We start from the raw sequence: 24,099 nt of genomic DNA on the forward strand, positions 1-24,099 counted from the left end.
TTTCAATATACGAAATCTGTATTAAGAAACCATTTTTTACAGTACATGGAGTGGCTTCTCTTTCTTACCCGTGGGATGTCATCATCGTCGTCATCATCGCTTTCATCATCAGCAATCGGAGGGGGATGGGGATCAGGTCCTGACGTAATGAAATTCTCATAGCTGAGTTCCATTTTATAATGACAAGAATTGTCACTGTCATATTCTGTAACCAAATACAATGAAATAATGAACTTCCGAGCATTAGCAGTCCTTCAAATACTTTGTCCCTTACAGATCATCTTGTATCAGATGGTGGAAATTTAATGAATTTAGAGATAGTATAGATAACTGGGTGACTCAATCAATTACAACATCTAATTACATCCAGATTCCTAATAAAAAGACATTTTAATTACCGTTATTTTAACTCAGAACAACAGATTGCAATATGCTCTATATTATGGAAGAAAGAGACAGCTGAGTTCTACAATGCTTTGTCTAAAATGAAATGAGCATTTATTTGCCAATGGCAGCTCTACACAAAGCATCACAGTTGCATTTTACACTTGGAAGTGCCCTGAGAAATTCAGCTAGAGAATACTTAAATTCAGTAAAACAGTCTTAATTAAATAAACCAAACAAGCTATTCAGATATTATTAGTGACTACTTTACGTTGCTGAGCTGTGGCAACAGCAGCAATTCTACACGGAGGTCCGTGGGTCCCGGGATCAGAAGCTATGCTGGTACCAGCGTCGTTATCACTATCGGAAGCCATGGCAAAAGGCAAAGCCTCAAAGTTGGCACTGATTTCTTCAGCAAGGTCAATGCACAGATCAGCAGCATTTCTGTGAGCTTGTCCCTCAGCATAGGCAAACAGGCGAGATCCAAAGTTAGCACGGACTTTCGTGTTCTGAAACAAAGATCACACAAAAGAAGTTCTGGTTTTAACACACTGATGTGTTCCTAAACTGCTGCTGAAAAAATGCATTTACCCATTGCTGGTATATGCACAGGAGGACCGAATAAATATTTTAACTCAAATGAATAACATGAAGATAAAAATGATTACTCTTGAGTAACAGATATGTAAAGTCCAGCTAATTCTTCCCCTCCGCTAAAATTTACCAATGCTCACAAAAGAGAGTACATCAACAAATACATGATTGGGTGTTACACCTGCCTTTTTCTGAATGTGCACGACTGGCCACATTCCACCTGAGACATCCTCCAGATATGGCCCAAGTCTCTGTCCACAATATGTGAAGTACACTCTGCCTTTAGCTGGCTGCCCTGGAGGGGGAGGAGTTCCTTCTGTTCTCTCCCAGCCAATCCCTGCTACATCACCTGGAGAAAAATGAAATCAGACGAACACATTTATTTGCTTTTGTCCCACTATCTAAGTTTAAGAGGTGTTCAGTTATGTAAATAAGCTACATCCGGACATACCAGGAGAAAGCGTCACATCCAGGCGAACGCTCTTCCACTGTAACAAGCTGGATCCATTGTAATGCACAGCTCGTCCATTGCTAAGAGAGAAAACAGGAAGAAGACACGTTAACAGCAGGAGTACTCTATATAAGACAACATTAAAACTGGCTCATGCTGCTGAAAGACAACTGGAACTCTCCTCATTTGGATAAGGGATTACCATATTTCACTAAAAAGGGGTAAGAGATTCCTTTTTTGTCGACATTATTTGTTGAGTACGCAGATGTACTCAGAAAAAAATTATACCCAGTCTCAAAGGGCTTATATGCCATTAATATAGTGAGCAAGGCTGTATTTTTCAGTGAACGCATTTCCAACGCACTTGTGGAAGAGACACGTGCCAACAGGATTTGTCCAAGCTCCGTCCCGCTTCTCTGCTTCAGTGGCAAACCCAAATGAAACGATTGGACCAGTGTCGTCATCTGTATCTCCATAGGAAACTACTTCAATTTCCCAGTAGAATGATGGAGCCTAGGAAAAAATGTCACACATGGGATTAAGTCAGGCAGAGACTATCTGTGCTGTCAGGCATTCAAAACAAATCACAATGATACAGCCACACACACACACACACACACACACACACACACACTCTCTCTCTGCTCTCTTACCTGTACTGGGACTGGTGATGTAGCATAGATAAAGGTGCCACGAGGCAGTCCCCCACCTGCGCTAGGGTCAGCCAAGAACGTGACAGCTGTGAGATGTGATGAAAACATGCAGGCTCGCACAGGTGGAAACACTCTTGAAGGGCTCCATGTAATCTCCTTGGGCTGGAAATCAGAAGAGGGCATTTTACTTCATCTGACTGCTTTGGACACAGCAAGGTAGACATTAGCCTGCTGCAATCCAGTGACCAAGTCTGCTTATGGAGCACACCTGATGTAACCTACAGAACCCACATGTTGCATTCAAGCACATATAAGTGGGACAAATGCCTTCCCTTTTATACTGTAATGGTCTATCTCCTGAATCCATTTGAAAAGGGGCCAAAAAACCAACACCATATTTCTCTATTTACCTGTCTTCTGTCTGCCTGGAGTGGCGGGGGTGGGGGACGAGCACAATCTCGGTACAACATTCTCAGCCTTTCACATTGCACTTCCACAACAAGGAGCCTCTCCCCTGTAACAACACAAAAGAAACCTGTGGCATCTGCTCTTAGGTGGGTCAGGCTAGTGGGGGACTAGCATTCCTGACTGAGCACAACTGTGTTAAAAGCCACTACATGCTGCAAGCAAGTCAAACTGTAAATACATACATTCAATTAATCTCTCGTTTCACCTTACCAAAAAATGAGACCTTTAAAAATGGCTTGCGTGTGGTGTATTTTGTTCTGATTTGTAATTCCCCTGTACAAATTATACGGGTAACTTTAGCTTGCATGAACAAAAGCAGTTACTCTGCATTTAAGATTGTCACTTCATTCTTTTCCCAGCAGAGTGAGAATGAAATATTACAGCAACATCTAGCATCCCCACTGCTGTGAGATGTATTCAGACCTACTCCCTTCAACCACCTTTCAGGATTACCTTACTCTTTGTAGCTTTCCTTATGATTTAATGCTTTTCTTTTTTCAAGTTAAAATCAATGAGCTTGATACAGCTTCAAGTGAAGCTGAAGCTGAGTAAAGTGCTGTCAAATCCAATTCTTGTGTTTTCACTGAGGTAGCCAAAATGCTTCAAAGGATTGATTCTTACAGGACACTTTGTGTAAAGGAAATTCAAAGTTATAGGCTGGCCACTGAAATAAAATAGCCAGCCTGATCATTGCTTGAAATAAATTATACTGGGCACGCATTATTCTTCATAAATATGCAGTGATCTGGGATAACCAAATGGAAACCCTCCTTCCTGAAAGGGAGAGTGCTTAGCACTTTCTGAAAAATCAGAAGTGCCGAGTTGGGCATTTAAGAAGCGAGATTCTTAAACCACTCGTCATTTTTGAAAATTCAAGCTAGAAAATGTTGCGCGAATGAGAACACATAAATCTTTCCCTCTATTAAAACTGTTAAGCTGTGACTGAGCAGAGAGTAAAAGAATGAGACTAACATGTCTCACTGTTTAGTTGAGAGCAGATGGTGCTTGATCCTTTCAAGGCCTAGTTAACATCACCCTCAAAGGTACTATTCTATGGAGAAGCCTACCTGGAAAAAAGGGGAACTCCTGATCAAAGAAGACACTATCTGAAGATGAGCTCAGCTGAGAGACTTAGCTTAACTTTCAACTGACAATAAATAAAACACTCTGAGCTTTAATGCGCAGTACCCTATTCTACTGCATGTTAAAGCAGCATGTAAAAGAAGTGCTAATATGCTAATGCACAGTAGAATAAGCTACTGCACATTAAGCATCATCTAAAAAACGTGCACTTGTGCTTCTGCACATTAGCATAGACTAACGTGCATTTATTTAGTACCTCATATTGAAGGTACTAAGTTTAATGCGCATTTGGAAAAGGTCATTAATGCACGTGTAGATGCACCTGTAAAACAGAAATTTGAAACTAGTGTCCAGGGCAAAACCACATATCATTAAAACATACTCCTTTCAATTAGGAAAGAAAGGGAAAAACTAATTAATCTATATATGTCTGATACATAATTCACACCATTTCCATGAGGCTACGCACAGACTAAGCAGCTTGGGTAAAAGCATTTGGGTTGGTCTAATAAAAGATATCAAATTCACCCAAGGAACCTTGTCAGCATTTTGTTGAAGCACTTATGCTTATCTAATCACCTATAATTGATTTACTGATTTAAATCTAATTTCCGATCATTTACAACGAGAGCTGTAACATTGGAAGCCAAAGAAAAACCACATTAAGCTTCCAAAATTCAGGTAGAATCAACTTTGGGGAGTAGTGGTGCTGAGCCTAAAGGAGAAAAGATGACTTCCATCAGTCAGGAAGAACATTTTGCTTGCTCATTGTTTAAACTACTGAACTATTAGAGGATTCACGATTCAGTTTGTATGCCACGTGCACGTCTACAGAGCCACCATATTTTAAATGAAAGATTAAAAGTAGAGTCTTGTTTTCAGTTCATAGTCATACATTAATAGCCTTTTTGTCAGTAGGCTTAAGTTTCAAGAAACCTGTATTTTTAAGCTTTGCAATAATAAAACTTGCAACAATGAAAATTTCAAAATCAGCAGTGGAGTAACCTGAATGCTGAATATTTTTATGATAGTGCTCCACTACAATAGGGGAGAGAAAGACCAACGAGCCATAGAAAGGCAAAAATCAAAAGCAGAGGGCAACTGACAGCTCTGAAGTTTCACTCATGCACTTCAGCATGCAAAGAAGGACTGCCAGAGTCACAGCACTGTTTTTTAAAGTGAACTGGAAATTTCCATCTCCCAATCAGCCTTGTCTAGTCCCTTGGAAGCCAGTTAAAACAGGACTCAGCATCACAAATTAATGCTCCCTTTGTGCAGGTTGTTCCACAGCTACTACCAACCACAAGAAGCAAGGACAATGCATTTCATTTGCCTAAGCTTTGGTTTTGTTTGAATTCAAATCTGTTTGGTGAGTAGTTATACTGCTAAGTAAATCAAGGTCTATACTAGGAATTACTTCAGTCAGCAAGCTTATGACCCAACAGAAGCATAAAGTCAACAGAATTCATTGCACGGCAAGTAGCTAGGCACACCCAATTTCATACTGGAGGCCAAACAGAGTCCCATTTGGTTCTGCAGCCTCACGGCTTCCTTTTCTTCAGTCCTTTTCCTCCACTTAAACACTCAGATTGGATCTTATAATTTGTTCTTGACCTAGGGCTTCTGCTGGGTTCAAGTGCCTAGCCTTAAAGAGGGGGAGAGATGAGGAGGTTAAGAAGAAGAAAACAAAAGTAGCATTTAATAAAGATGAAAGGCAGAGACATGCTACAGAACGCACTGAAGAGAACTGTGAAGAAAAAGACAACAGCTTACACTGGAAACAAAAGCTGAGTTAATTTGAACTCAAGCCCTCAGTCCACTATTTAAAGATTCCATTTCCATTACGTTTGAGCATTAGAACGGGCAGGTAAACTAAGCAGAATACTTCTGCTTACAGTTATAAAATAATCACTGCTGTAGCTTATTAAAAATTAATACTTTTGACAGTTTGGAGATCCTCTGCAATCTCATTTGGATTTGGCTTTACTATTAACTCAAACTGAGTAGACTTGTACCCTAACATAGGTTTCTCTCAAAGAAAGGTCTTCGATTTAAAAATGTGAAGCAAAACCGGTGAACCAACAGTAAGATTAATTACGTGAGGGGATCTGAAGGGCCATACAGAGGTCAGATACGAACACACTGCCTTCAGACACAAAACCTAATTAAAGAAGTCAAGCTGACTTTTATCTACCATTATATTTAGAGGTCTAAAAGCATAATAAGGCATGTTGAATCAATCTGAGTGCTATTACTACTGTCTTCCTATTACAGGCAACCCCTGCTTAGCGCTCTTAATTGGTTCCTGAAAAAACGAACGTTTAGCGAAACGAGTGTTAAGTGAAACTGAAAGTATTTGATGACCCAAGACGGTGACCACAAGTATTTTTAATGACCCAAGACGGCAACCACGAGCATTATAATAGAATTCGCTGAGCGCTAAGTGGAATCAGGTATCAATTTAAAATGAGCGTTATAGGAAAATAGCGCTAAGCAAAACAGCGTTAAGCAGAGGTTGCCTGCACTTTGTACAGTATTTAAATAGTTTGTGAGGCTGTATCCAAAACGAAAGTAGTTTAATATTCAAAGACTTCGCTGGCACGACAAAATATGGCAGGACAGCTGTCAAAACACACTGAGGACCTACCAGGGCTACACTCCTGGGCCACCAGATTCAGAACTTCGACAGCAGCTGGACATTGTTGTATGAACTCTTCACAGAACGAGCTGTCTTCTAACAGCTGGGCCATCACCAGGCATGCTCTTAATGTAAAAAGAATACATTTAAAAACACTTTAACACGGACCTCTTCTGTTGAGCCTGATATCAATAATCATGAACCCCATCTCAGGACCAGTCTGAAGAAGAGCTGCATTCTTTTCTACTACTTTGCCTGTTTGCAGCAAAATGTATTTGATCTGCTTTATATTAAAGCAACGCCATGCTCTCTGTGTTGCTGTTTCTACTCTTGGCTTTGGGTTCCTAAAGTGGCACCTCACTGCTAGCTAATACATAATCAGTTGCTTTATTTTCTTTTGGAAACTAATACACTAATACTAATACTAATCTTTATGAACTATGCAGTTTCATGTAGTCAGATGCTACTATTTATGTACAAATAACTAAACTAAAGATGCACCCATCTATCTGGAACATGCTCATTCGGGACAGCAGGGCGGACATTTAGAGCACTGTATAAGCAAACAGCAACTCACCTTGTTCTTATTTCAGCAAGGAGTCGGACCACTGCCATTACTGGAGTTGAGCCATCTCCTGTTGCAGGAAGTGAGGTATGAATAGATAGACTTCCCTCCTGAGGAAGCAACATGGACTGGACTGCCTGTACTACCTTCTCAGTAATGGACAGTTTATGAAGAGGCAATGCCTGATGGTGGTGGTGGGGGGCATGGTAAAAAGTTAAATTCAAGTAGTTAGTTTCTAGGAAATGAGGGAGTTTTATCACCTGGAGTTAAACTCTCATTTTACACTATCACAAAAACAGCACCACACACAAAAAGCACAAGTCAAAAAGAGAAACACAATACAGTATGCTATGGAACATCCTTAACAGTGGAAGAATGAACACTGTTACTTGGATGAGAACTTTATATTTAAATACCATTATGAAATGTTTAAAACAAAAAAGAAAGAAGTTTTACAAGCCATCTTTAAACAAACAAAGATGAATCAAGGCCTTTTACATGCCGCAGGTTTGTTTTTTAATCACAGCATAACTCGTGATTGCACTTAACGTTAGATTTTTCAAAGCTACCTTACCTCAGATCGTGGAACACAGAGCCTAGATAATGGAATAGTTAATGTGTCTGATGCTTGTGCAGTCTTTCTACCGTCTATACTGGTAGGAGGAAATTTGACCGTTGCTATACCTTCCTGTTCGTTAATAGACGCTACCACACCAATGCTTCCTGCTATTCCTCGACCCAAAACCTATTAAAAAACCCCAAAAAAAGATCACTTACATTTTATTCAGACTTACAACCACCTACACTAAATGCTAAACACAGAATACTTAACACAATAAACCCTTATACAATTGTTTGGGAGTACAATTAATACTGCACAGTAATAGTCTCCACAAATGAACATCAGTACAATGGCTACGACCATGATTCATAATTGCTCCGAGTTTGCATATGATACAATAATCTGGACTCTGTAGGCAGTAAAATGATTAAAAGCGCTGACTTACATTTGAAGTATAAATGGCAAAAGGCAGGAAATTACCTGAACTTCAGAACCTATTTTAATTGTCTCCTTAAAGCCACCAAGAGCGCACAGTGCAGCCACAGCCTGTCGAGCAATTCTTTGAAGTTTTGCTAACTTCCTGCCACTGCTGCTTCCATTCTCCAAGATGCTCTCTGCATATTTCCCAAGTTGTGGAATGTACATCAGAGCCCGAGAAAGAACCTGAACATACAAAAGAAGTAATGCAGGGTGAGAAAAAATAGAGGACTTGAGCACATGGCTTTTTTTTGTTTGTCTGAAAAACCCCACACTTGATTTTTTTTTCAACTTTCAAAGACAATTATCGCCTGTAATGTTTTACAGTGAGAAATTTGATTTATAAGTAACAACGCCAGATTTATTTTGCTCATTCCAAAATTAATTAAAATGCAGAGATGTGCACATGTCCTAGCCAAAATCCTCTCCAGCACATAGGCTGAGTAGCCAGGATATAGACAAAGGGACCTCTGGGATCTGGAAGCAGAGACAACTTCGTCCAGCCTGTAGCTCCTCAGAGGTCAGAAAGGATTGGACTGTGAAGGTAGGTTTATCACCTGAACACATGAATATTAACAAATATATATATTAATGGCAGTGGAGTCCTTGTTTCCAGAAATGTTTTGACAAACTGGCCGAGGGCAAAAGCTGAGTAATGACAACTACAAATAGGAAGGTGGAGAGAAAGGGACTGGAAATGGCTCTAGACTGCCAGCAGTTATCTTGCACTGGATATGCAGACTGGAATATATGTTCATTATCACTGACACCACTTTTGCTTACTTTTTCAGCTGTTGTGGTCCATATTTGAGCTGCATTAGATTCTGGTGCCATCAGCAAGCTGTGAAGCAAAGCAATCACCTCTGCTGCCATGCTGTTTGCAACATGCCCACTGATGAATGGTCTCACAGGATCCGTTCTGTACAGAAGAAAATATTCACTGGCCCAATACTCACACAACAATCGTTACCTTTCCCCAACCCAGCCAAGGAGACTCCAAGAGTTGCTCTGATTACAAACAAAGACAAAGACAATTATGCTATTGTCGAGAGGCCACCATGACTGCTTACCTTGCGAGTTCAGAATTCCTCTCCCTGCAAATAGAGGTTTGAGCAGTTTTCTTTTTGTCACCAGTTGACAAGCCACTAGTGGTTTCTGGACTGACAGTTTCAATGGGGGGCCCGACACTGACAATTAGTCCAGACTGTGCCCATTTGGTTGCCTTTCGAAGAGCGGCAGCTGCCTCTTCTGTAATAACTTCACAGCAGCCACTCTACAAAGGAAATGTCAGAGGTATGGAAAATAATTAATTAGCTCAGTTCAGATTAAATATAATCCATGGAGATGGAGCTAAAAGGATATCATTTATATAACAAATTTAAATTATTTTTCCAGTTGTGGAAGATTCACAAAACAGATCCACCACTTCCTTAAGATTTATTCATTATTCACATGGAACAGATTTTTCTCCATTCTCCCCTATGAATTAATCAAAAATAAGTTGGTGTGGAGTTGACATGGTTAGGTATTCAAGCAGCATAATTTAGCTTGGTTTTGACTGTTCAGACAGCCAGAGAGTATTGTTTCTGTTTTGATTAAAGAATCCATCATTGCCTCTGGCACAAATACTCACAGGTATGACTTTAAACTCAGTTTGCATAAATATTCTAACATGTGCTTTGACATTCACGTTATTTAGGCCTCCTCCGAGTAAAACTCGGTCTCCTTAAAGTGCCAATAGAAAGTGAACACTAAAAGGAGCCTCATCCAAATTTGTTTGGGAAAATAACAGCAGAAATTATTTTTGCAGGATTTATCCACCACTGCAAGTAGTGCACAACAGCCGTCTTTAAGCATTTATACATGCATGTCAATAGACTCTGGCAGTCTAAAACTGTTAGGAAAAAGCTCTCTTTAGAACTCATTCTGAAGTGAATTAAGTTTAGTTTCCTGGTTCTTTTAAACAGGATTTAAGAACAAATGGGGGAAATGAGAATGTACCGGTTCATAACCTTGAAAGGTGTTAAATAACCACCTTCATTCTGTTCTTACCTTAGTCATGTCCCGGTCCATCTTCACCACTTTCTCCATGTTAGCCCCAGTACCAAGCCGGAACGGCCGACCCTCTGAACTACTACAGAGAAAGAACAAAAGGCATAGGTGGAATGTAGTTAAAAATAGGTGGAATGTAGTTAAAACATTCACACTGGAATTTGTTGGCAATGCTGCAGTAATACTTCTAATTTTACAAAAAAAGTTTCATGAGCTGCTTAGATAGCCCTGAGTGGTGAAGAGCTTCTGGAAGACAGCAGTGTTGGCAGGAGCAGTCTGGCACAGTACCTTTTCATTTTGCACTGAGGCACCAGTTCACGGCTGACTCAGAGCAAGTGGAGCTGAATAATGCATTGCCAACATGGCTTCTTCCAGGCCAGTCTCCCATTTTTATTTTGGAGGCATCTCTTCAGATACTTTCAGAAATCAAAATCTAAACTAGTATGACCTACAACTGAGACCACTTATATACCCCTCGTAACAAACTAATTATCCAGGTAACGGCCATTTACTGGGAGTGGCACTTAACATATTTTTTTTCTGTTGATATTTCTACCATCTGCAATATTACCTTGTTTTACAGGACTAAGACAGGACCTTAACCTTTTTTTAGTAGGTTTTAACTAGATGGTCTGACAAGGCTCTTTGGGTAAAAGATACCAAATTTACCCAAAGAACCTTGTGTGCCTATGTCCTTAGACCGACACAGCTATAACCTACAGCCCTGTAAATAGATAGTTCTGGGTTTTAATGTTAAAAAAAATACATTGAAGGTTTTTCTGCTCTTTTGCTAACATATCTAGGTTATTCAAAACCCCTCCATAAGAATAAGTCCACAAGACAGGCCACACCTCTGTCACACCTCTACCACCTCCCTCCTTCTACAGATTTTCATCCTGGCTACAGTTATCATCATTGGGCAGGAAATTCTTGCAGGGCCTGGAGACAAACATGCACAAAAACTTCCCTGAGATTCAAATCTGAGGTCATTATCTTAGTGCTTCTGAAATGAAGTACAATTAACCATCAACAAAACAGGGATGATGGATATACAACAAATACTATGAAATGCATGAAGTAAGAAAAAGAAAAACCTTTCCCCCATCTATATTAAGGCATAAATAGAAATTTGAATTTTAGAGTATATATGTGCACGCACAGAAGCTAATGGAGCTGCGATCCATGTTCTTGATGCTGTTAATTTGTCTCAACTTCAGCATAGCTACGTACACTGCTATCTCTGTAACTGTACGCTGTGCATCAGAACTTATTTGCAAGCAGCAACAGTACATAATAGAATATGAAACACATTTTGCCTTCTCATTTAGTGTCATCTCCAGCTGACATCTTCCATAGCTGTGGAAGAATAGGACCAGAAATGGAAATCCCCGAACTGCTTTGCTATTTCTAATCCACTGAATTAAAGTTACCTCAGTAATGGTTGAAGAACTTCATGGGACGACTGATCTTCCCGTTTATGAATAAAAATAGAAAGTTTACCATCCACGGCCTCACTCTCTTCCCCAGGATCTTTATCTCCTTTTATGGAATTTTTTGGACTGGCTTTTGCCAGAGCTGTATCTGGCTCAGAAGCAGTTGGAGAAAGAACAGTTTGGCACCCTTCAATCAAAAAGAAAAAGCAGAACAATTGTCAAGCATTTTAAATGCCATTTGCTTTGACGCTGACTTCACTGATGGACTTTCCTGACTTTAACAATAATGCTTTTAAATATTTCTGAGCTCTCTTTCATGTGCCCGCAATAAGTGTTATATTCGGATATATTCCGATAACTGAGCTATGCTAAAGAGGCAGGATGAAAGAGTGAAAGAAATATGTCTAATGCTGGATAGACATAGCTAGCTCATCCTGCTGCTAAGGTTTTCGACAAGTTCACTTTTAGAACATTCACATATAACACATCATCCTTTCTGAGCCTTTTGTCAGCATATGATTCTTGCACAAACATGAATCACCTCCCAGTTTCTCAAGCTACTGCAATGTGAGAAAATATTAGCACCTGGTACTACATAGTCTGCCAGTTTTGCTAACAGCAGAGATGCAATCTTGGAGGCTGGGTCACTGGGGTCGTCCTGTTCACTGTTCAGGGAGGGTACAGAATAACTCCAGGGGGGCAGTTCAACATTTCCACAGTCTTCAACACTCATGAGAGGAAGTGCAGCACGACAGAGCTGGAGGATTATAAGGACCAGCTTTGGTGAAGGACGCTGGTCCAGAAGAAGTGACAGAAGTTTGGAGACGCAGGCTGGCTGACTCAAGATTGCTTTCCCTATGTGACTCCTGAGAGAAAGAAGAGCCTAGTTACCTCTCTTTTTAATTGCAAAAACAGGCATGTTTCATTATACTTTTGAAATCAAACATGACAGTCTGCCTCAGGGAAAAAGGGTCTGAAAGGTGATATATGATCAATACATTATTATGAAGTGCTTGATGAATGGGAACCCCTTATCTGTCTTCAGTGTTTTGAGCCTCTCAAAGAATGCCATTTTCTTATTTCCCACAGGATCACCAAGAACACAGCCCTGAAAATAGCTCTACTATTTGAAATGTTAAGATGAATATTATACCATGACAGTTTAAGTGTTGATATGTAGTAACCGTTTATCTGCATGCTCAAAAATTTCAGGAAAGCTCTGTTAGGCACCAAAGCTTATAAATAAAAAAAAAAAAGCAAGAAGCTTTATGGTATCCAGCCACCTTAATCTCCTTTTTCAGATGTATTGCACAGCTCAGTACAAAACACGATGATTATTAATTGCTGAACTGTTACAACTTTGCATCATATGTCACTAATCAAACACTAACCCCCATACATAGACAAATACCAAAAGTAGTATCTGAGGCTGCAGACATTCCAGTCCTGTGGCTGTTCCAGTTGCTCCTACTGAAGTCAATAAAAACTGCACATGTGAGTCAGCAGGGTCAGGTTCAGCATGGCATTAAGTCAGCAGTTTGACTGCTGAACAAACATTAAAAATGTGCAGACTAGTGACAACAATAAACATATGAAAGTTATGAGAAAACCCCATTGATTTGGCCAGAGTGTGGATTCTAGCTAGAGTGCGTAACTAAGTCTACATACCATCACCTATTGTTATGAAGGGATTATGTACCAAGATTTAACACAAGTTTATACTGTTAGCTTTAGATGGTATTTAAAGAAATGCTGTTATATTTGCTATTTCCATTAGAGAAAATGAAGCGACTTTTACCACAATGAAGAGTAATTCAGACATTAAAAAGAATCTAGCTGTCAGAGTTCTTCCCCCACCTTGACAGGTCATTAAGAAGGCTAAGCACATCTTGAAGTGCATCATTTCCAGCAGCTTGGTTACCACAGCACTCTGTAGCTCGAGCCAGGTGATTGGTAAGAAGGCTGGAGACCTGACGAGCCAGACCAGAATGAACAGCTTCTGTTGAACCACCTGCAAAAATGATAAGAAATCACAATGGTAGAAAGGAGCGGGGATAAACATTACACATAATGGAAGAGATCAGAACAATACATTTACAGTACAGCATTTGCTTACAAATTCTACAATATTTTTTTTTTTATCTCTGAGTTAAATGAAATCCAACCTCAAGTAAAAAGAAGTTGCTAAGTAGCAAATGGACAAATACTTATACATGCTTATGCCAGTAAAGTGCATTTGACTACACTCTATATGAAGACACGTTAAAGTATGTTTGTAATTTTGGTCATTTCCCCATGAGTAATTTTACTCATTTCACATAAAAAGTAAACCCAATCTCTGGAAAGTCTAGCTACGAGAAATTTCAGATTACTTTAGAAACATGATGTTCTAGAAGCACAAAAATAAAAGAGTCAATATTGCTGTTTAAAGTTCAGAGTTGTAAGATTAAAAAGGAGACAAAAACAAAGGATAAAATCCTTCCCATGCAGTAATGCCAAGGAAGAATATGAACCGTTTCTAGCCCCTTGAAACATTCTGGAATGAAAAATTTCCTTTGATTCATTTAGAAACCTCCCCCCTCCCCGTTTTTGAATCCCAATTCAGTGTTTGTGTATAACACTGCTACTGCTAAATGCCAGTGCCTAGTCAATGCAATATTTTAAGAGACATTTACTGTTTCTTCTCAATTTAAAATATGTACAATTAAAGCTATTAACACTGTTCCTACCCTCTTCTTTTTCCCATTCAACACAGCGATTGGCTAAAACCTGGAAGGCAGCCCAAGCCATAGTGGCCACCTTCTGTTTCTTAGTCTGCTTTTCATTCGAGCTGGATTCTGTCTGGCTGCTCAGACTACAAAGCCGATCCATAAGCTGTACCAGGCCACTGCGAACCAAACACTTCTCTTCACTCCTGCCCAGAAGAAAAAAAGAAGCATTAAGATCCTACTTCAATAACTTCTCAGTCTTTTGCTAGACACACAAGTCTATCATACATTTCCTGATACTCAGCAATGTACATGTTTCTTGTGTTGTTTTTCCTGCCTTACATTTTGTCCCCTTGAAGGAAAAGCAGTGGAATATTTGCAGATATACATCAGTATTACCCCTGGCCCATCATATTCATTACCCCAAGCCCAAGAGAAGATTAAGTGCTATATAAAGCATTACCAAGACACGATGAAGTCTATAGCCTACAGAGTTGACTTTACGCTAACAATGGTTAAATACCACTTACTGAACTCAGACTGTGAGGGAACCAGAAAAATAGAGTGCCCTCTACACAACAGTTTACTACACAGCGTAACTGTATCAGCACTAATTTCATTTTGTCTTGCTTGAGGAAAAGCCGTTCTTACCTTGTATAAGGTATAGTGCACAAGAGGCCAATGCTATTCGCACAGGCAATGGGATAGCGAGCACACAATGAAACCACTGAAGTCATGGTCTCTCCAAAGGCTTCTTGCACCTGTTCCACCATCCCGCCACAGGTGAGCTCTTCAATTCTGTTGGAAGTTAAATGTCTGAAATCAGACATTTGTGTCGTATAGAATTAATACACTTACCAATACAGCTATAGGACATCTGCACAATATGAAAGAATTCACGAGATTGATGTGAAAAAAAATCTATACTGCATTCATATAAAATGGTAAGAAACTCTTAAAGCTAAAAATACAGCAGTCTTCTGCAGGTAGTCTTTGAGAACAGAACAATACTAAGTTAAAGCAACACAGACCAAAGTTATCCAAATAAGAAATTAATTTCACTTACGAGTTTAAGGTTAAAAATCCAGACAGATATTTGCATTTATTTTTAAAGTTTCATAAAATACCCTAACAAAAACCTCAAAATGCGTTAGCCTGTATCAGGAAAATCCACACACACAGGTTTTGTCAATTCTTTTTTATTTTGCAGACTTGGATCACAGATGAACAGAGTTCTCCCTTCTGCTTTAGGAGCTCATGTCCTCAGTTAAACATATACGACACCATCCCTACGAACTGAATAGCCAGTCCATTTTCCTTCCTACTCCTACACAGTCATCAGGAATTAAAAACCGTAATAGAAACTAGGCCCAGAGTTTCGCTTCCCTCAATTCTCAACTTACAAGTTATGTCAGTGGCAAGTATCTTGGGGGGGGGGGGGGCTCCCAACTTGTATTTCTTTCCCTGTCTTTGGTCTTCCATTGAGATGAATTTACTAAAACCAACTTGCAACTAGCTCTTCTTAAACATTAACACAGTGCCCCAGAAGACTTTGTGATACATGTACCTTATCTGACAATTACTGGACCTAGCTAGCAGCTCTTCTGAAGCACTGTAGAAAATACTGAGAGGAACCCTGAAATGCTTTACAAGAGAACTGGTCATGGCATAAAGACTGCATATTAATGGTGTGGACTTGGGCAGCCAATCGTCTCATCATTTGGTCCCAAAGTTGCGGAGAGCAACTTACCTTGGCCCTCCTTGAAGAACCATAGTCACCGGGCCCACAAGATGTGTAACACCACCAACCCGAACAGCTGCTGTCAGCAGCTCTCTCATGTGAACTAGAGCCTGTTTCCTTGTGTTCCCACGACGCCACCTGGTCTGAGCAGCTAATAGAAAACTGCTGCTAGACACCTAAAAGAGACACAGTGAAGTCCTGTTATGAGATATGCATCTGTATCTTCCAGCTTAAAAGGTTTGACAACATGTATGTTCTTCACTATTTAATGATTTGGCTTATTTAACATGACATACCGCTTGGTCCGGATTTGTTCCAATGAAAGCAAACAACTGCCCTAATAAGACACTGTACGTAGGTTTATCTCTGCTGTCTTCAATGGTCAAAGACTGAAGGAGAGTAAAAGAGCTACTCCTATGACTGGTAACATGACGTCGTCTGGGGAAAACAGAACTTAAGAAATTAAAGGAATGGACTGGTAACAGAAAATTTAACTCACAATATAGAGTGCATCATTTAGAAACTCAGTGGAAGAACATTTATATACCTCTGACTTGATCTAGTGAACTCCAAATCTTCATTTCCAATCATCTCTAGGTCAGAAGGTGCTGACATGCTTCGCAAGAAGACAGGCTGGCGGACAGCATGAGAGATTACTTTGGTTTCAGATGCTGACTTACAGGCTGCAAAGTCACAGAACAGACAGGACAGTCACCCCTGATCTCTCACCTCATTTACATATTGTTTTCAACTAGTAAAATGATGGAACAAAAATTGTAAAACTGAATTGCACACTGTCCTGTGGGTTTGGGAGGGCTATGCATTCAATTTCCATGACTTTCCTGCTGGCAACCTCAATTATTTAAACCTTATTTCAAGGTATCCATTTCTAATTAAAATATGCTTTTCATTCTGGTTGTTTGTAGCGTTTAACACTTTAGGAGACTGGGGAAGGAGATGAATCAGATAGTAACTGATAGACATATGAAATAATATCTTAAAACAGGTGCTATTTCTGCAGCATGTAACCAATGTGTGGAATTCACCATTACGTGGCAGACATTCTTCAGCCGGATTTAAAATGCAAAACAGCTATGCAAGTTAACAGTGGTAGAATGGCAGTTAAACCTCATCCTTCTGGACTGGCCAGGAAGTAAAATCCCACAAATCCACATGCAGAGAACATATATGATTGGATGCAATATGGAGAAATGCAACTCTTCCCTAAGAATAAATATTTGCCCTGGCCAGAAATTAGAATAGACAGACAAAAGTCTTACCCATTAATTTATATTTTACCCCATAAAACTGATGTTTGAAGTGGAATCCAGCCAAGCAGCAAAATGTTAGATAAACATGCTAAAGGTGAAAATGTTGTATAAATTCTGAGAATTTAAAACTCTCATTCTCTTTAACACTGGTTATATCACCTAGTGAATCATGTCAGGAGACTAATTTTTAAAGTTAATGCTACACATTCAAGTGTTTAAAAAACTCCCCTAAACCTATGTTTGCAGTAACTATAAATTTTTTTTTTTGCAAATTTCCACCATTGCCTTTGCAATTCAGCAATCAGCTCTGCTCATGGCAAAATGACAATGGTGGCACACAGCACACTATTTTGGTTCACTGTTCTTGCAAACAAAAATACAGTTCATACTGAATGGAAAAGAATAAAATAAGAGAAACATAATTTTCAAGCTTTTAACAGTGCTTTTTAGAACACAAAATATAGGAATGTTTAACTTAATTAATGGTAAATAAACACACAATATTAAATATCAGATGTAATGTAAATTGGTACCTGGTGTCTCAGCAGGTGTACCGGATATACTTCTTGTGATACCAGATTGGGCTGCAATAGTAACATGCAGCAGTAGTTCTGCTCTGTTCATCAGGCTCTTTACTAAGGTTTTTGTTTTAGCCAGAGGATGAGAGGGTTTCTGAACCAAAGAATTCACTTCTTGAAAAAATTTCTCCCTAAAACGATAAAACAAAAGTCAATGCACGCTTATTTATTTTTATGCCGCCAAAAATATAACTTCACTAAAGAAAGTTATGTAAAGATCTGTTCATCTTGTAGACTTAAGCTTTTCGTGTCAAGAAATAAGTTCAACCAGAAAACAGAAGAATCTAATAGGATTATTCTGCCCGTCTCTCTGTAAAACATCTCAAATGAGGTAACTACTTACAATCAACATGTTTTAATATTTATGAACTCTGCTGCTCCTAAATAATGTCTCCTTTATGTAGGAGTTATATATACGCCTGGAAAGACCTTTCCATAGAATTAAAAGTTCTGTCTTCAAAATATTATTTAGTTAACGCTTCTGTTCCATATCAATGTGTCAGGAATGCTACTATATAGGATTCACAACCCTGTTTAAAGGGATGCTTATTTACATGCATAACTTTAAATCCATGAATAATCTCATTTAACTCAATGGGACTCTACATATGCTTCATGTCACTCATTTCCTTATCTATCTTTCTGAACAGAGGACTAAAAACTCAGCTAACAGATCCAACCACTAACCTTAATGCTAGGACCACATTCTCAAGATCACTTCCATCAAAGGACACTTCTTTCATTGAACATAAAAGTTCCAGTTCTTTCATTTTACTCTGTAGATAAAAGGATTTGAGGAAGAAAGGTTGAAATATAAAAGACTGAATAGAACCGTGATTTGTTGAATACAAGCACTAGGCATGGCAGCAGTTATAATATTTACTACTTTCCAGTTTACTTTGGTCACATATTTTTGTGAGATTTTATTCCTTAAAAAACCCCTCCTTTTACTTCTTAAAAAAAGACTACTCCAAAAAGCAATGCTGGTTGACATTTATAGAAAATGTCTATCTTCAGCCTACACATAAGTATGCTATCCTTTCTGTATCCATTATGCATTTAACATAGTAAAACAATGTAGCAAATAAATAAAAGGCTATTACTGCAGTCCATAAATACAAAAATAAAACAGCAAAGTCTTATCAGCATGAATAAGTGCAGAGCTCACCTCATTGAAATGATAATCGTAAAAGAATGGAAAATTGTTCTCCAGCTTTCCATGCATGGCATCATCTACTTCACTTTGCCATTTCTGTTCCAGTTCAGCTACACTCTATTCAAAGCCAGAAAACCAATACTGAATATACAGATGTATTCATTCATCTTAACCTCAGTCAGAAAACAAGTGGTCAAGTGCACTGATACTTTTTACATTTCTAATGCCTCAATAGCATCCTTTGCTCACGTGTCTTTTGCTTTCTTACCTGCAATTGTCTTTCCATGGCATTTAGCTTCTTGAAGGTCTCTCCCATAATTTTACACAGAAGGTCATATTCCTCCGCATGCTCTTCCTGATACTGAAAGTTTATTAGGGACTGGAGTGCATCAACCAAGTTCAAATGTTTAATAACACACGAAACTACCATCTCTTCCATTACTTCTGGCTGAATCACTTCTCTGATGTTACAGGTGGAAAACAAACAGATTAGGGCAAGGCTCACTGCATACTTTGACAATTTATATTTCTAATTCACTAGCCTACATAAACAACAATGCAAACATTAAACTTAAGGCCATCAAGTTGAAAAGAATTTCCTTCCAATATATTTTTGCAAGCATCTCCCTGCAATTACTACCACTGAGAGGTCAAAGATTTCATTTTAGTTTGTCTCCTTTATGCATCAGCCATCTTATTACTAAAACTGAGTTGGGAAAACAGTGGAAAAGCCACGGCTACTTACTTTATACTAGGTCTAAACTGGGGCCGAGCACGTCCAGATATTTCCCTGAGTTTTATCATGATTCCTGGAGGCAGCCTGATCCTAGGCAGATCAAAGTAGTGTCCCACAGGAGGCACAAGAACATCAGAAGGATATGTGAATTCTCGATCTTCATCTATGGTAAGAGGCAGTGGAGAAGGACTTGGAGTGAGGGCTGGAGATATTACACCATTTGCCTCCACCTGCCATTGACATCTGAGGGGGGGAAAAAAAGTACAGATATCAAAGGGGTTTTTAGTTTCTTTCTAACTCTTACTCTTCACATCCTAAAAGACAGAATGGTTCAGAACATCCTCCTGCCTACCACGGGGTACATGTGGCTCTCTGAGAACAAGAAAGAATGTGGCTTGTATTCTAAGCAGTGCCTAAACCCCACAACATATGGGAAGTAGCATTGATAAGAGTCAAATTTTGACTGTTTCACCCTTGGGTTGTAGTGAATCATCATATATCTGTTTGGAATGAAAACATAGCCTAAAGCAGAACAGTGCACAGAAAGTCCAGAATGCACACATAACAATCCTCTAACAAAGTCAGAGCATTGGGTTAAAGGTCAGAAAAGATAATTCATGTAATTTGAGTTCCTAATTTGGAATGAATAATTCATTCAAGGAATTTTGTCTTTTTCTGTTAATGAATCCTTTCTGAAGAGACTGTAAAGTTCAGCACATTCAAGGAACGATAATTCTTAGTGTCCATAAGTCACCCTAACAGTGCATATTTAAATTGCTTTTACAACTTGTGCTGTAATTTACATATCTAACCCACACAGCCCAGATATCTCAACTTATATTAGACTGAAGCACTTGCAATTCAAGCAGTTTGTCAGTTATTCGAACTGTTCAATCTAAGAACAGAAATGCCACATTACTTACCAAGCTACCACCACAAATTGGGAATTAGCTTTTAGCTAATATTCAAGAATGAGTTAAAAATTCACTTTTCATAAGTATTTCAGCTGATAAAGCTCAAGTACTTAACTGTTTGCCAAAAGCTAATATAAAAAAACCACAAATGGAAATTTTCTCTTAAGTGTGAAATAATATTCACAGAACACACATTTTGCACTATTCACGCAACCCTAGTAATTAAAGCCTTTACTCTTTAGATCATTTCTTAACTTTCAAGCAGCTTATAGGATGTAAGAAAATTGCCAAGACAGAACACTAATAAATAGTTAAAACAAGTCAATTACATGACAACTATCTTAACCACAGAAGCTTTTTTTTTCTTAAAGCCTCAAAAAACAAATTCATTTGAACTCAGATTAAACCAGGATTTTTTTTACCTCTGTAGTAGTTTAGATCTTAAAAGCTCGTGGCACGTTTCCTCATCTTTGGTAATTTCTGGTCCATTATATAAGATCCTTAGCATAGAGCAAGCTAACACAGAGAGGCCTAAAGCCAAGTCAACTAAGAATGGTAAGCCTCCTGACACATCTTCCGAAGATTCCTGCAGTATGGACAGGAATAAATCATGTTGCTCAATTACCTTTGCAACTGCTTCCTAATCAAAGCAACTTATTTAAAAAATCTGTAAGCATAATCAAGTTGTGCCACAATGAAACATGCTCTAACAGTTTTAAACCCCCCCAAACTTTCAGATACACTGCAAATCAATGCTTGGAAGAATCAAACCCCAAGCATAGAGAACTGGGAGCCAGATAAAAATAATTCTTGGTCCTCTTGGGTGGAGGACAGGGACTCTTATTATCTTGCTAATCAGATTTTGTCTCATGTGGTACAAATTTTCCTCTTAGTGATTGACTTCAGTTTCCTGCCTCTTCTCCAAGTCTAGTTTGGAGACATTATTTAACATTTAGCCCCTTTAATGCCCAGCTCATAAGGAGATACCCAACCCAACCACCCCACTGAACCCATGATCATTAACACTCAAAGAAGGTCTAAGTTGCCTTCAATAATAAGGTTCTATAGAAATGTCACTTGCTTTCCTTTTTTTTTTTTTTTTTAAACTGTGCCTGAGCGTCTCTAGCCAATAAAATAAGATGCTGAAGACGGGGCAACCTTACTCGGTACAGAAAGAGGTTACATGGCTACTAAAACAGCTACCAGGTCCATTTTGTAATTTCATATTTTTAAAAAATTTAATATTGCACAAAACAATTCTGAAATAAAGCTGAGTCTCTGTGACAGACTTAAGTTACCCTGCAAGTACCTGTGCTCGAACTGTGCAAGCAAAGCCCCACATGGCTTTGTCTGGTGTGTTGTGCTCCCGGCCACTCCTCATTTCAAAGGAGAAGGTGACTGTATCTCCTTCCACCTTCAATTTTAAAGGAACGACAAAAAGGGACACTCAATAAAGTAAACAAACACAGCTTTCACAAAAGTGGCTTATTTTATGGATTAATTTTAAAGTGACAGTTGATTTAAGTATTCTATTTCCAATTATGCAGGCTAATTTAAGCTCTGGCCTCCCTCTCCCCTTTCCTCCAAGAGTATCCTTTTCTGGGTTCACTTTGCTTAGGCTTTGCTGCCAGCTACTTAAGGCAGGGCAAGGGAAAAGGGTATAGCCACAGAGTTACAAGAATAACCAATAAAGTCTTGAGGCCAAATAGCACAGGCCTACCACTTTCCTCTAAAACACTTCCTTTATTCTTCTGACAGCATAGACCAATTCAACAGCCCTTCACTGTGGCCAGGAAGGGAGATAAGCTCTCCAAGTAGAGAAAGCTGGTAAAATAATCTAGTGAATAGAAGGGGCTGCTGGCAAAACTACTGAACCTTCCCATTCCTGACAATTTTCTACGATCTCCACTAATTTGGAAAACGGGAACTGACATTCCATTCCCAAGCCAACAACTCTAAAACTGAAACAAGCATACAATCCCAATTACAGTATAGGACAATAAAGGTAAGATTGTGGTGCACATCCACTACGTAAGGGAAGTGATATTATATGAATCAGAGAAAACATACTGAACGCATTGTCACATTTGCTTAAGTGAATAGATGTATAGGAATTTCAATGGATTTCCACTAAATTTCTATTTCTTAAATATACATATTAGTTTATTTTGTAATCCAAACCAAAATGAGAGAGAGAAAAAAATGTTATATTTAACAGGTTTTAGTGGTTTTTGAGCTGTTTGCAAAGACACGTCTAAGACTCCTGAGAAGTTTGTATAACCTCAGGTTCAGTAGGAACTTGTGCTACACAAACACACGCATGTAGAAAGGTACTGTCCCTAAAGTCTCAGGGACTGATGCACAATTCTTTTCTCATCCTACACAATCCTGCTAACGCATCCCAGCATGACAACGCAACATAAGTTAATGTCCAAGGTGATGCCATACTCAAAAAAAGGGGCAACCCTAATGTAGGACAGGAATTCCTTCCCCGGGGACTTAAAAGTCCTCTTAGCAAGGGCCCTCCGCACGGGTAAGCTTACACTCAAATACTTGGACTCCACAGCTAAAAATTCAGTTAAAACGATGCTATACAGTTTTCAAGAGGGCACTTTTCTATGTGAAATATCGTTGGATTGTAATACTGTACCTTTACTAAGTCTTTCGGCCAACCAGTTCCTAAGACACTACGGCTGCCATATCCCAGTGTATTGCCTCCATACTCAGCAACCTTCCTACTGTTTGTGTTAGGACCAGCATAGATCACCAACTTCAAAACATAAAATACACTGTTAGACTGTAAGAGAAAAACAAAAAAAATCTAATAATAATAATAATACTTAGCACTTGTATAGCGCTTCAAATCTTCAAAGCGCTTTATCAACACTGATTAACAAACCCTCACAACAGCCCTGTGAGGTGGGAAGGCAAGCATTATTATCCCCATTTTACAGATGGGGAAACTGAGGCAGAGAGGAGTTAAGTGACTTGCCCAAGGTCACACAGCAAGTCTGTGGCAGAGCTAGGAATAGAAATCAGGTGGGTTCCTACTTTCCATGCCCAGCTCACTAAGACATGCTGCCTCTCTACAATAAAGGGATTGATCCTGCTCCTTTTGAAGTTAACAGGAATTAGGTTTTCCAGCTACTTCAACTGGGAACATGATAAGGCCCAAAAATTTCCCCAAAGAAGTGCTTAACCAGTCACTGGTGACAGATACATTATGATGTATTTCTGTTAATAAATCTAATATAGGTACCACAGGACTCACTCTATTATGTTACAGAACATATAGCAATGGTTACTAATCAGTGAAAGCAGCTCTATAATTACAAAGGAAAAATGGTAGTAGCTACAATCTTAAATTGAAAATACTCGTTAATATTAATCCATGTAAACAAGCCATTTGTTGTCAGAAAGTTATCCTTTCCAGTTCTGCCCAGTTTGATACAAACTGTGCTGATCTACAAAGGAGATGGGCAGGTTTAAGTTAAAGAAACAAGGAAAACTGGGTGACAGAAAATGCAAATGAATTCAACATTTTAAAATAAAGAAAAGCCACCTTAGCAGTCATGAAATGGATGTCAACAAACAAGACTGGCTTGGGTTTGCAGGGAAGGTAACTTTTCTGAGGG

General features: G+C 39.0%; 1 protein-coding gene across 7 annotated transcripts in view; it reads right to left on the reverse strand.

Moving 5' to 3' along the window:
• Nucleotides 1-24,099, reverse strand: part of HECTD4 (HECT domain E3 ubiquitin protein ligase 4) — a 102,051-nt gene that overhangs the window by 24,487 nt on the left and 53,465 nt on the right. For 3 of the 7 annotated variants that reach the window (XM_059713376.1, XM_059713375.1, XM_059713374.1), the window contains exons 22-51: nt 23,115-23,261; nt 21,774-21,878; nt 20,887-21,050; nt 19,560-19,793; nt 19,083-19,275; nt 18,827-18,931; nt 18,346-18,434; nt 17,614-17,789; nt 16,357-16,492; nt 16,106-16,247; nt 15,819-15,985; nt 14,720-14,884; nt 14,090-14,274; nt 13,218-13,371; nt 11,946-12,226; nt 11,358-11,547; nt 9,928-10,009; nt 8,946-9,148; nt 8,659-8,794; nt 7,879-8,061; nt 7,411-7,581; nt 6,849-7,018; nt 6,281-6,396; nt 2,493-2,596; nt 2,083-2,244; nt 1,794-1,942; nt 1,430-1,509; nt 1,164-1,327; nt 656-893; nt 69-205 (exon numbers count right to left, since the gene is read on the reverse strand). In XM_059713376.1, the coding sequence (XP_059569359.1) occupies nt 69-205; nt 656-893; nt 1,164-1,327; nt 1,430-1,509; nt 1,794-1,942; nt 2,083-2,244; nt 2,493-2,596; nt 6,281-6,396; nt 6,849-7,018; nt 7,411-7,581; nt 7,879-8,061; nt 8,659-8,794; nt 8,946-9,148; nt 9,928-10,009; nt 11,358-11,547; nt 11,946-12,226; nt 13,218-13,371; nt 14,090-14,274; nt 14,720-14,884; nt 15,819-15,985; nt 16,106-16,247; nt 16,357-16,492; nt 17,614-17,789; nt 18,346-18,434; nt 18,827-18,931; nt 19,083-19,275; nt 19,560-19,793; nt 20,887-21,050; nt 21,774-21,878; nt 23,115-23,261 (4,728 nt within the window). The remainder of the gene's footprint in view (nt 1-68; nt 206-655; nt 894-1,163; nt 1,328-1,429; nt 1,510-1,793; nt 1,943-2,082; nt 2,245-2,492; nt 2,597-6,280; nt 6,397-6,848; nt 7,019-7,410; nt 7,582-7,878; nt 8,062-8,658; nt 8,795-8,945; nt 9,149-9,927; nt 10,010-11,357; nt 11,548-11,945; nt 12,227-13,217; nt 13,372-14,089; nt 14,275-14,719; nt 14,885-15,818; nt 15,986-16,105; nt 16,248-16,356; nt 16,493-17,613; nt 17,790-18,345; nt 18,435-18,826; nt 18,932-19,082; nt 19,276-19,559; nt 19,794-20,886; nt 21,051-21,773; nt 21,879-23,114; nt 23,262-24,099) is intronic. The other 4 variants (XM_059713380.1, XM_059713379.1, XM_059713378.1 and 1 more) reach the window with 3 other exon arrangements.

Source organism: Alligator mississippiensis, chromosome 10 (genome assembly GCF_030867095.1).
Source record: "Alligator mississippiensis isolate rAllMis1 chromosome 10, rAllMis1, whole genome shotgun sequence".
Taxonomy (NCBI): domain Eukaryota; kingdom Metazoa; phylum Chordata; order Crocodylia; family Alligatoridae; genus Alligator; species Alligator mississippiensis.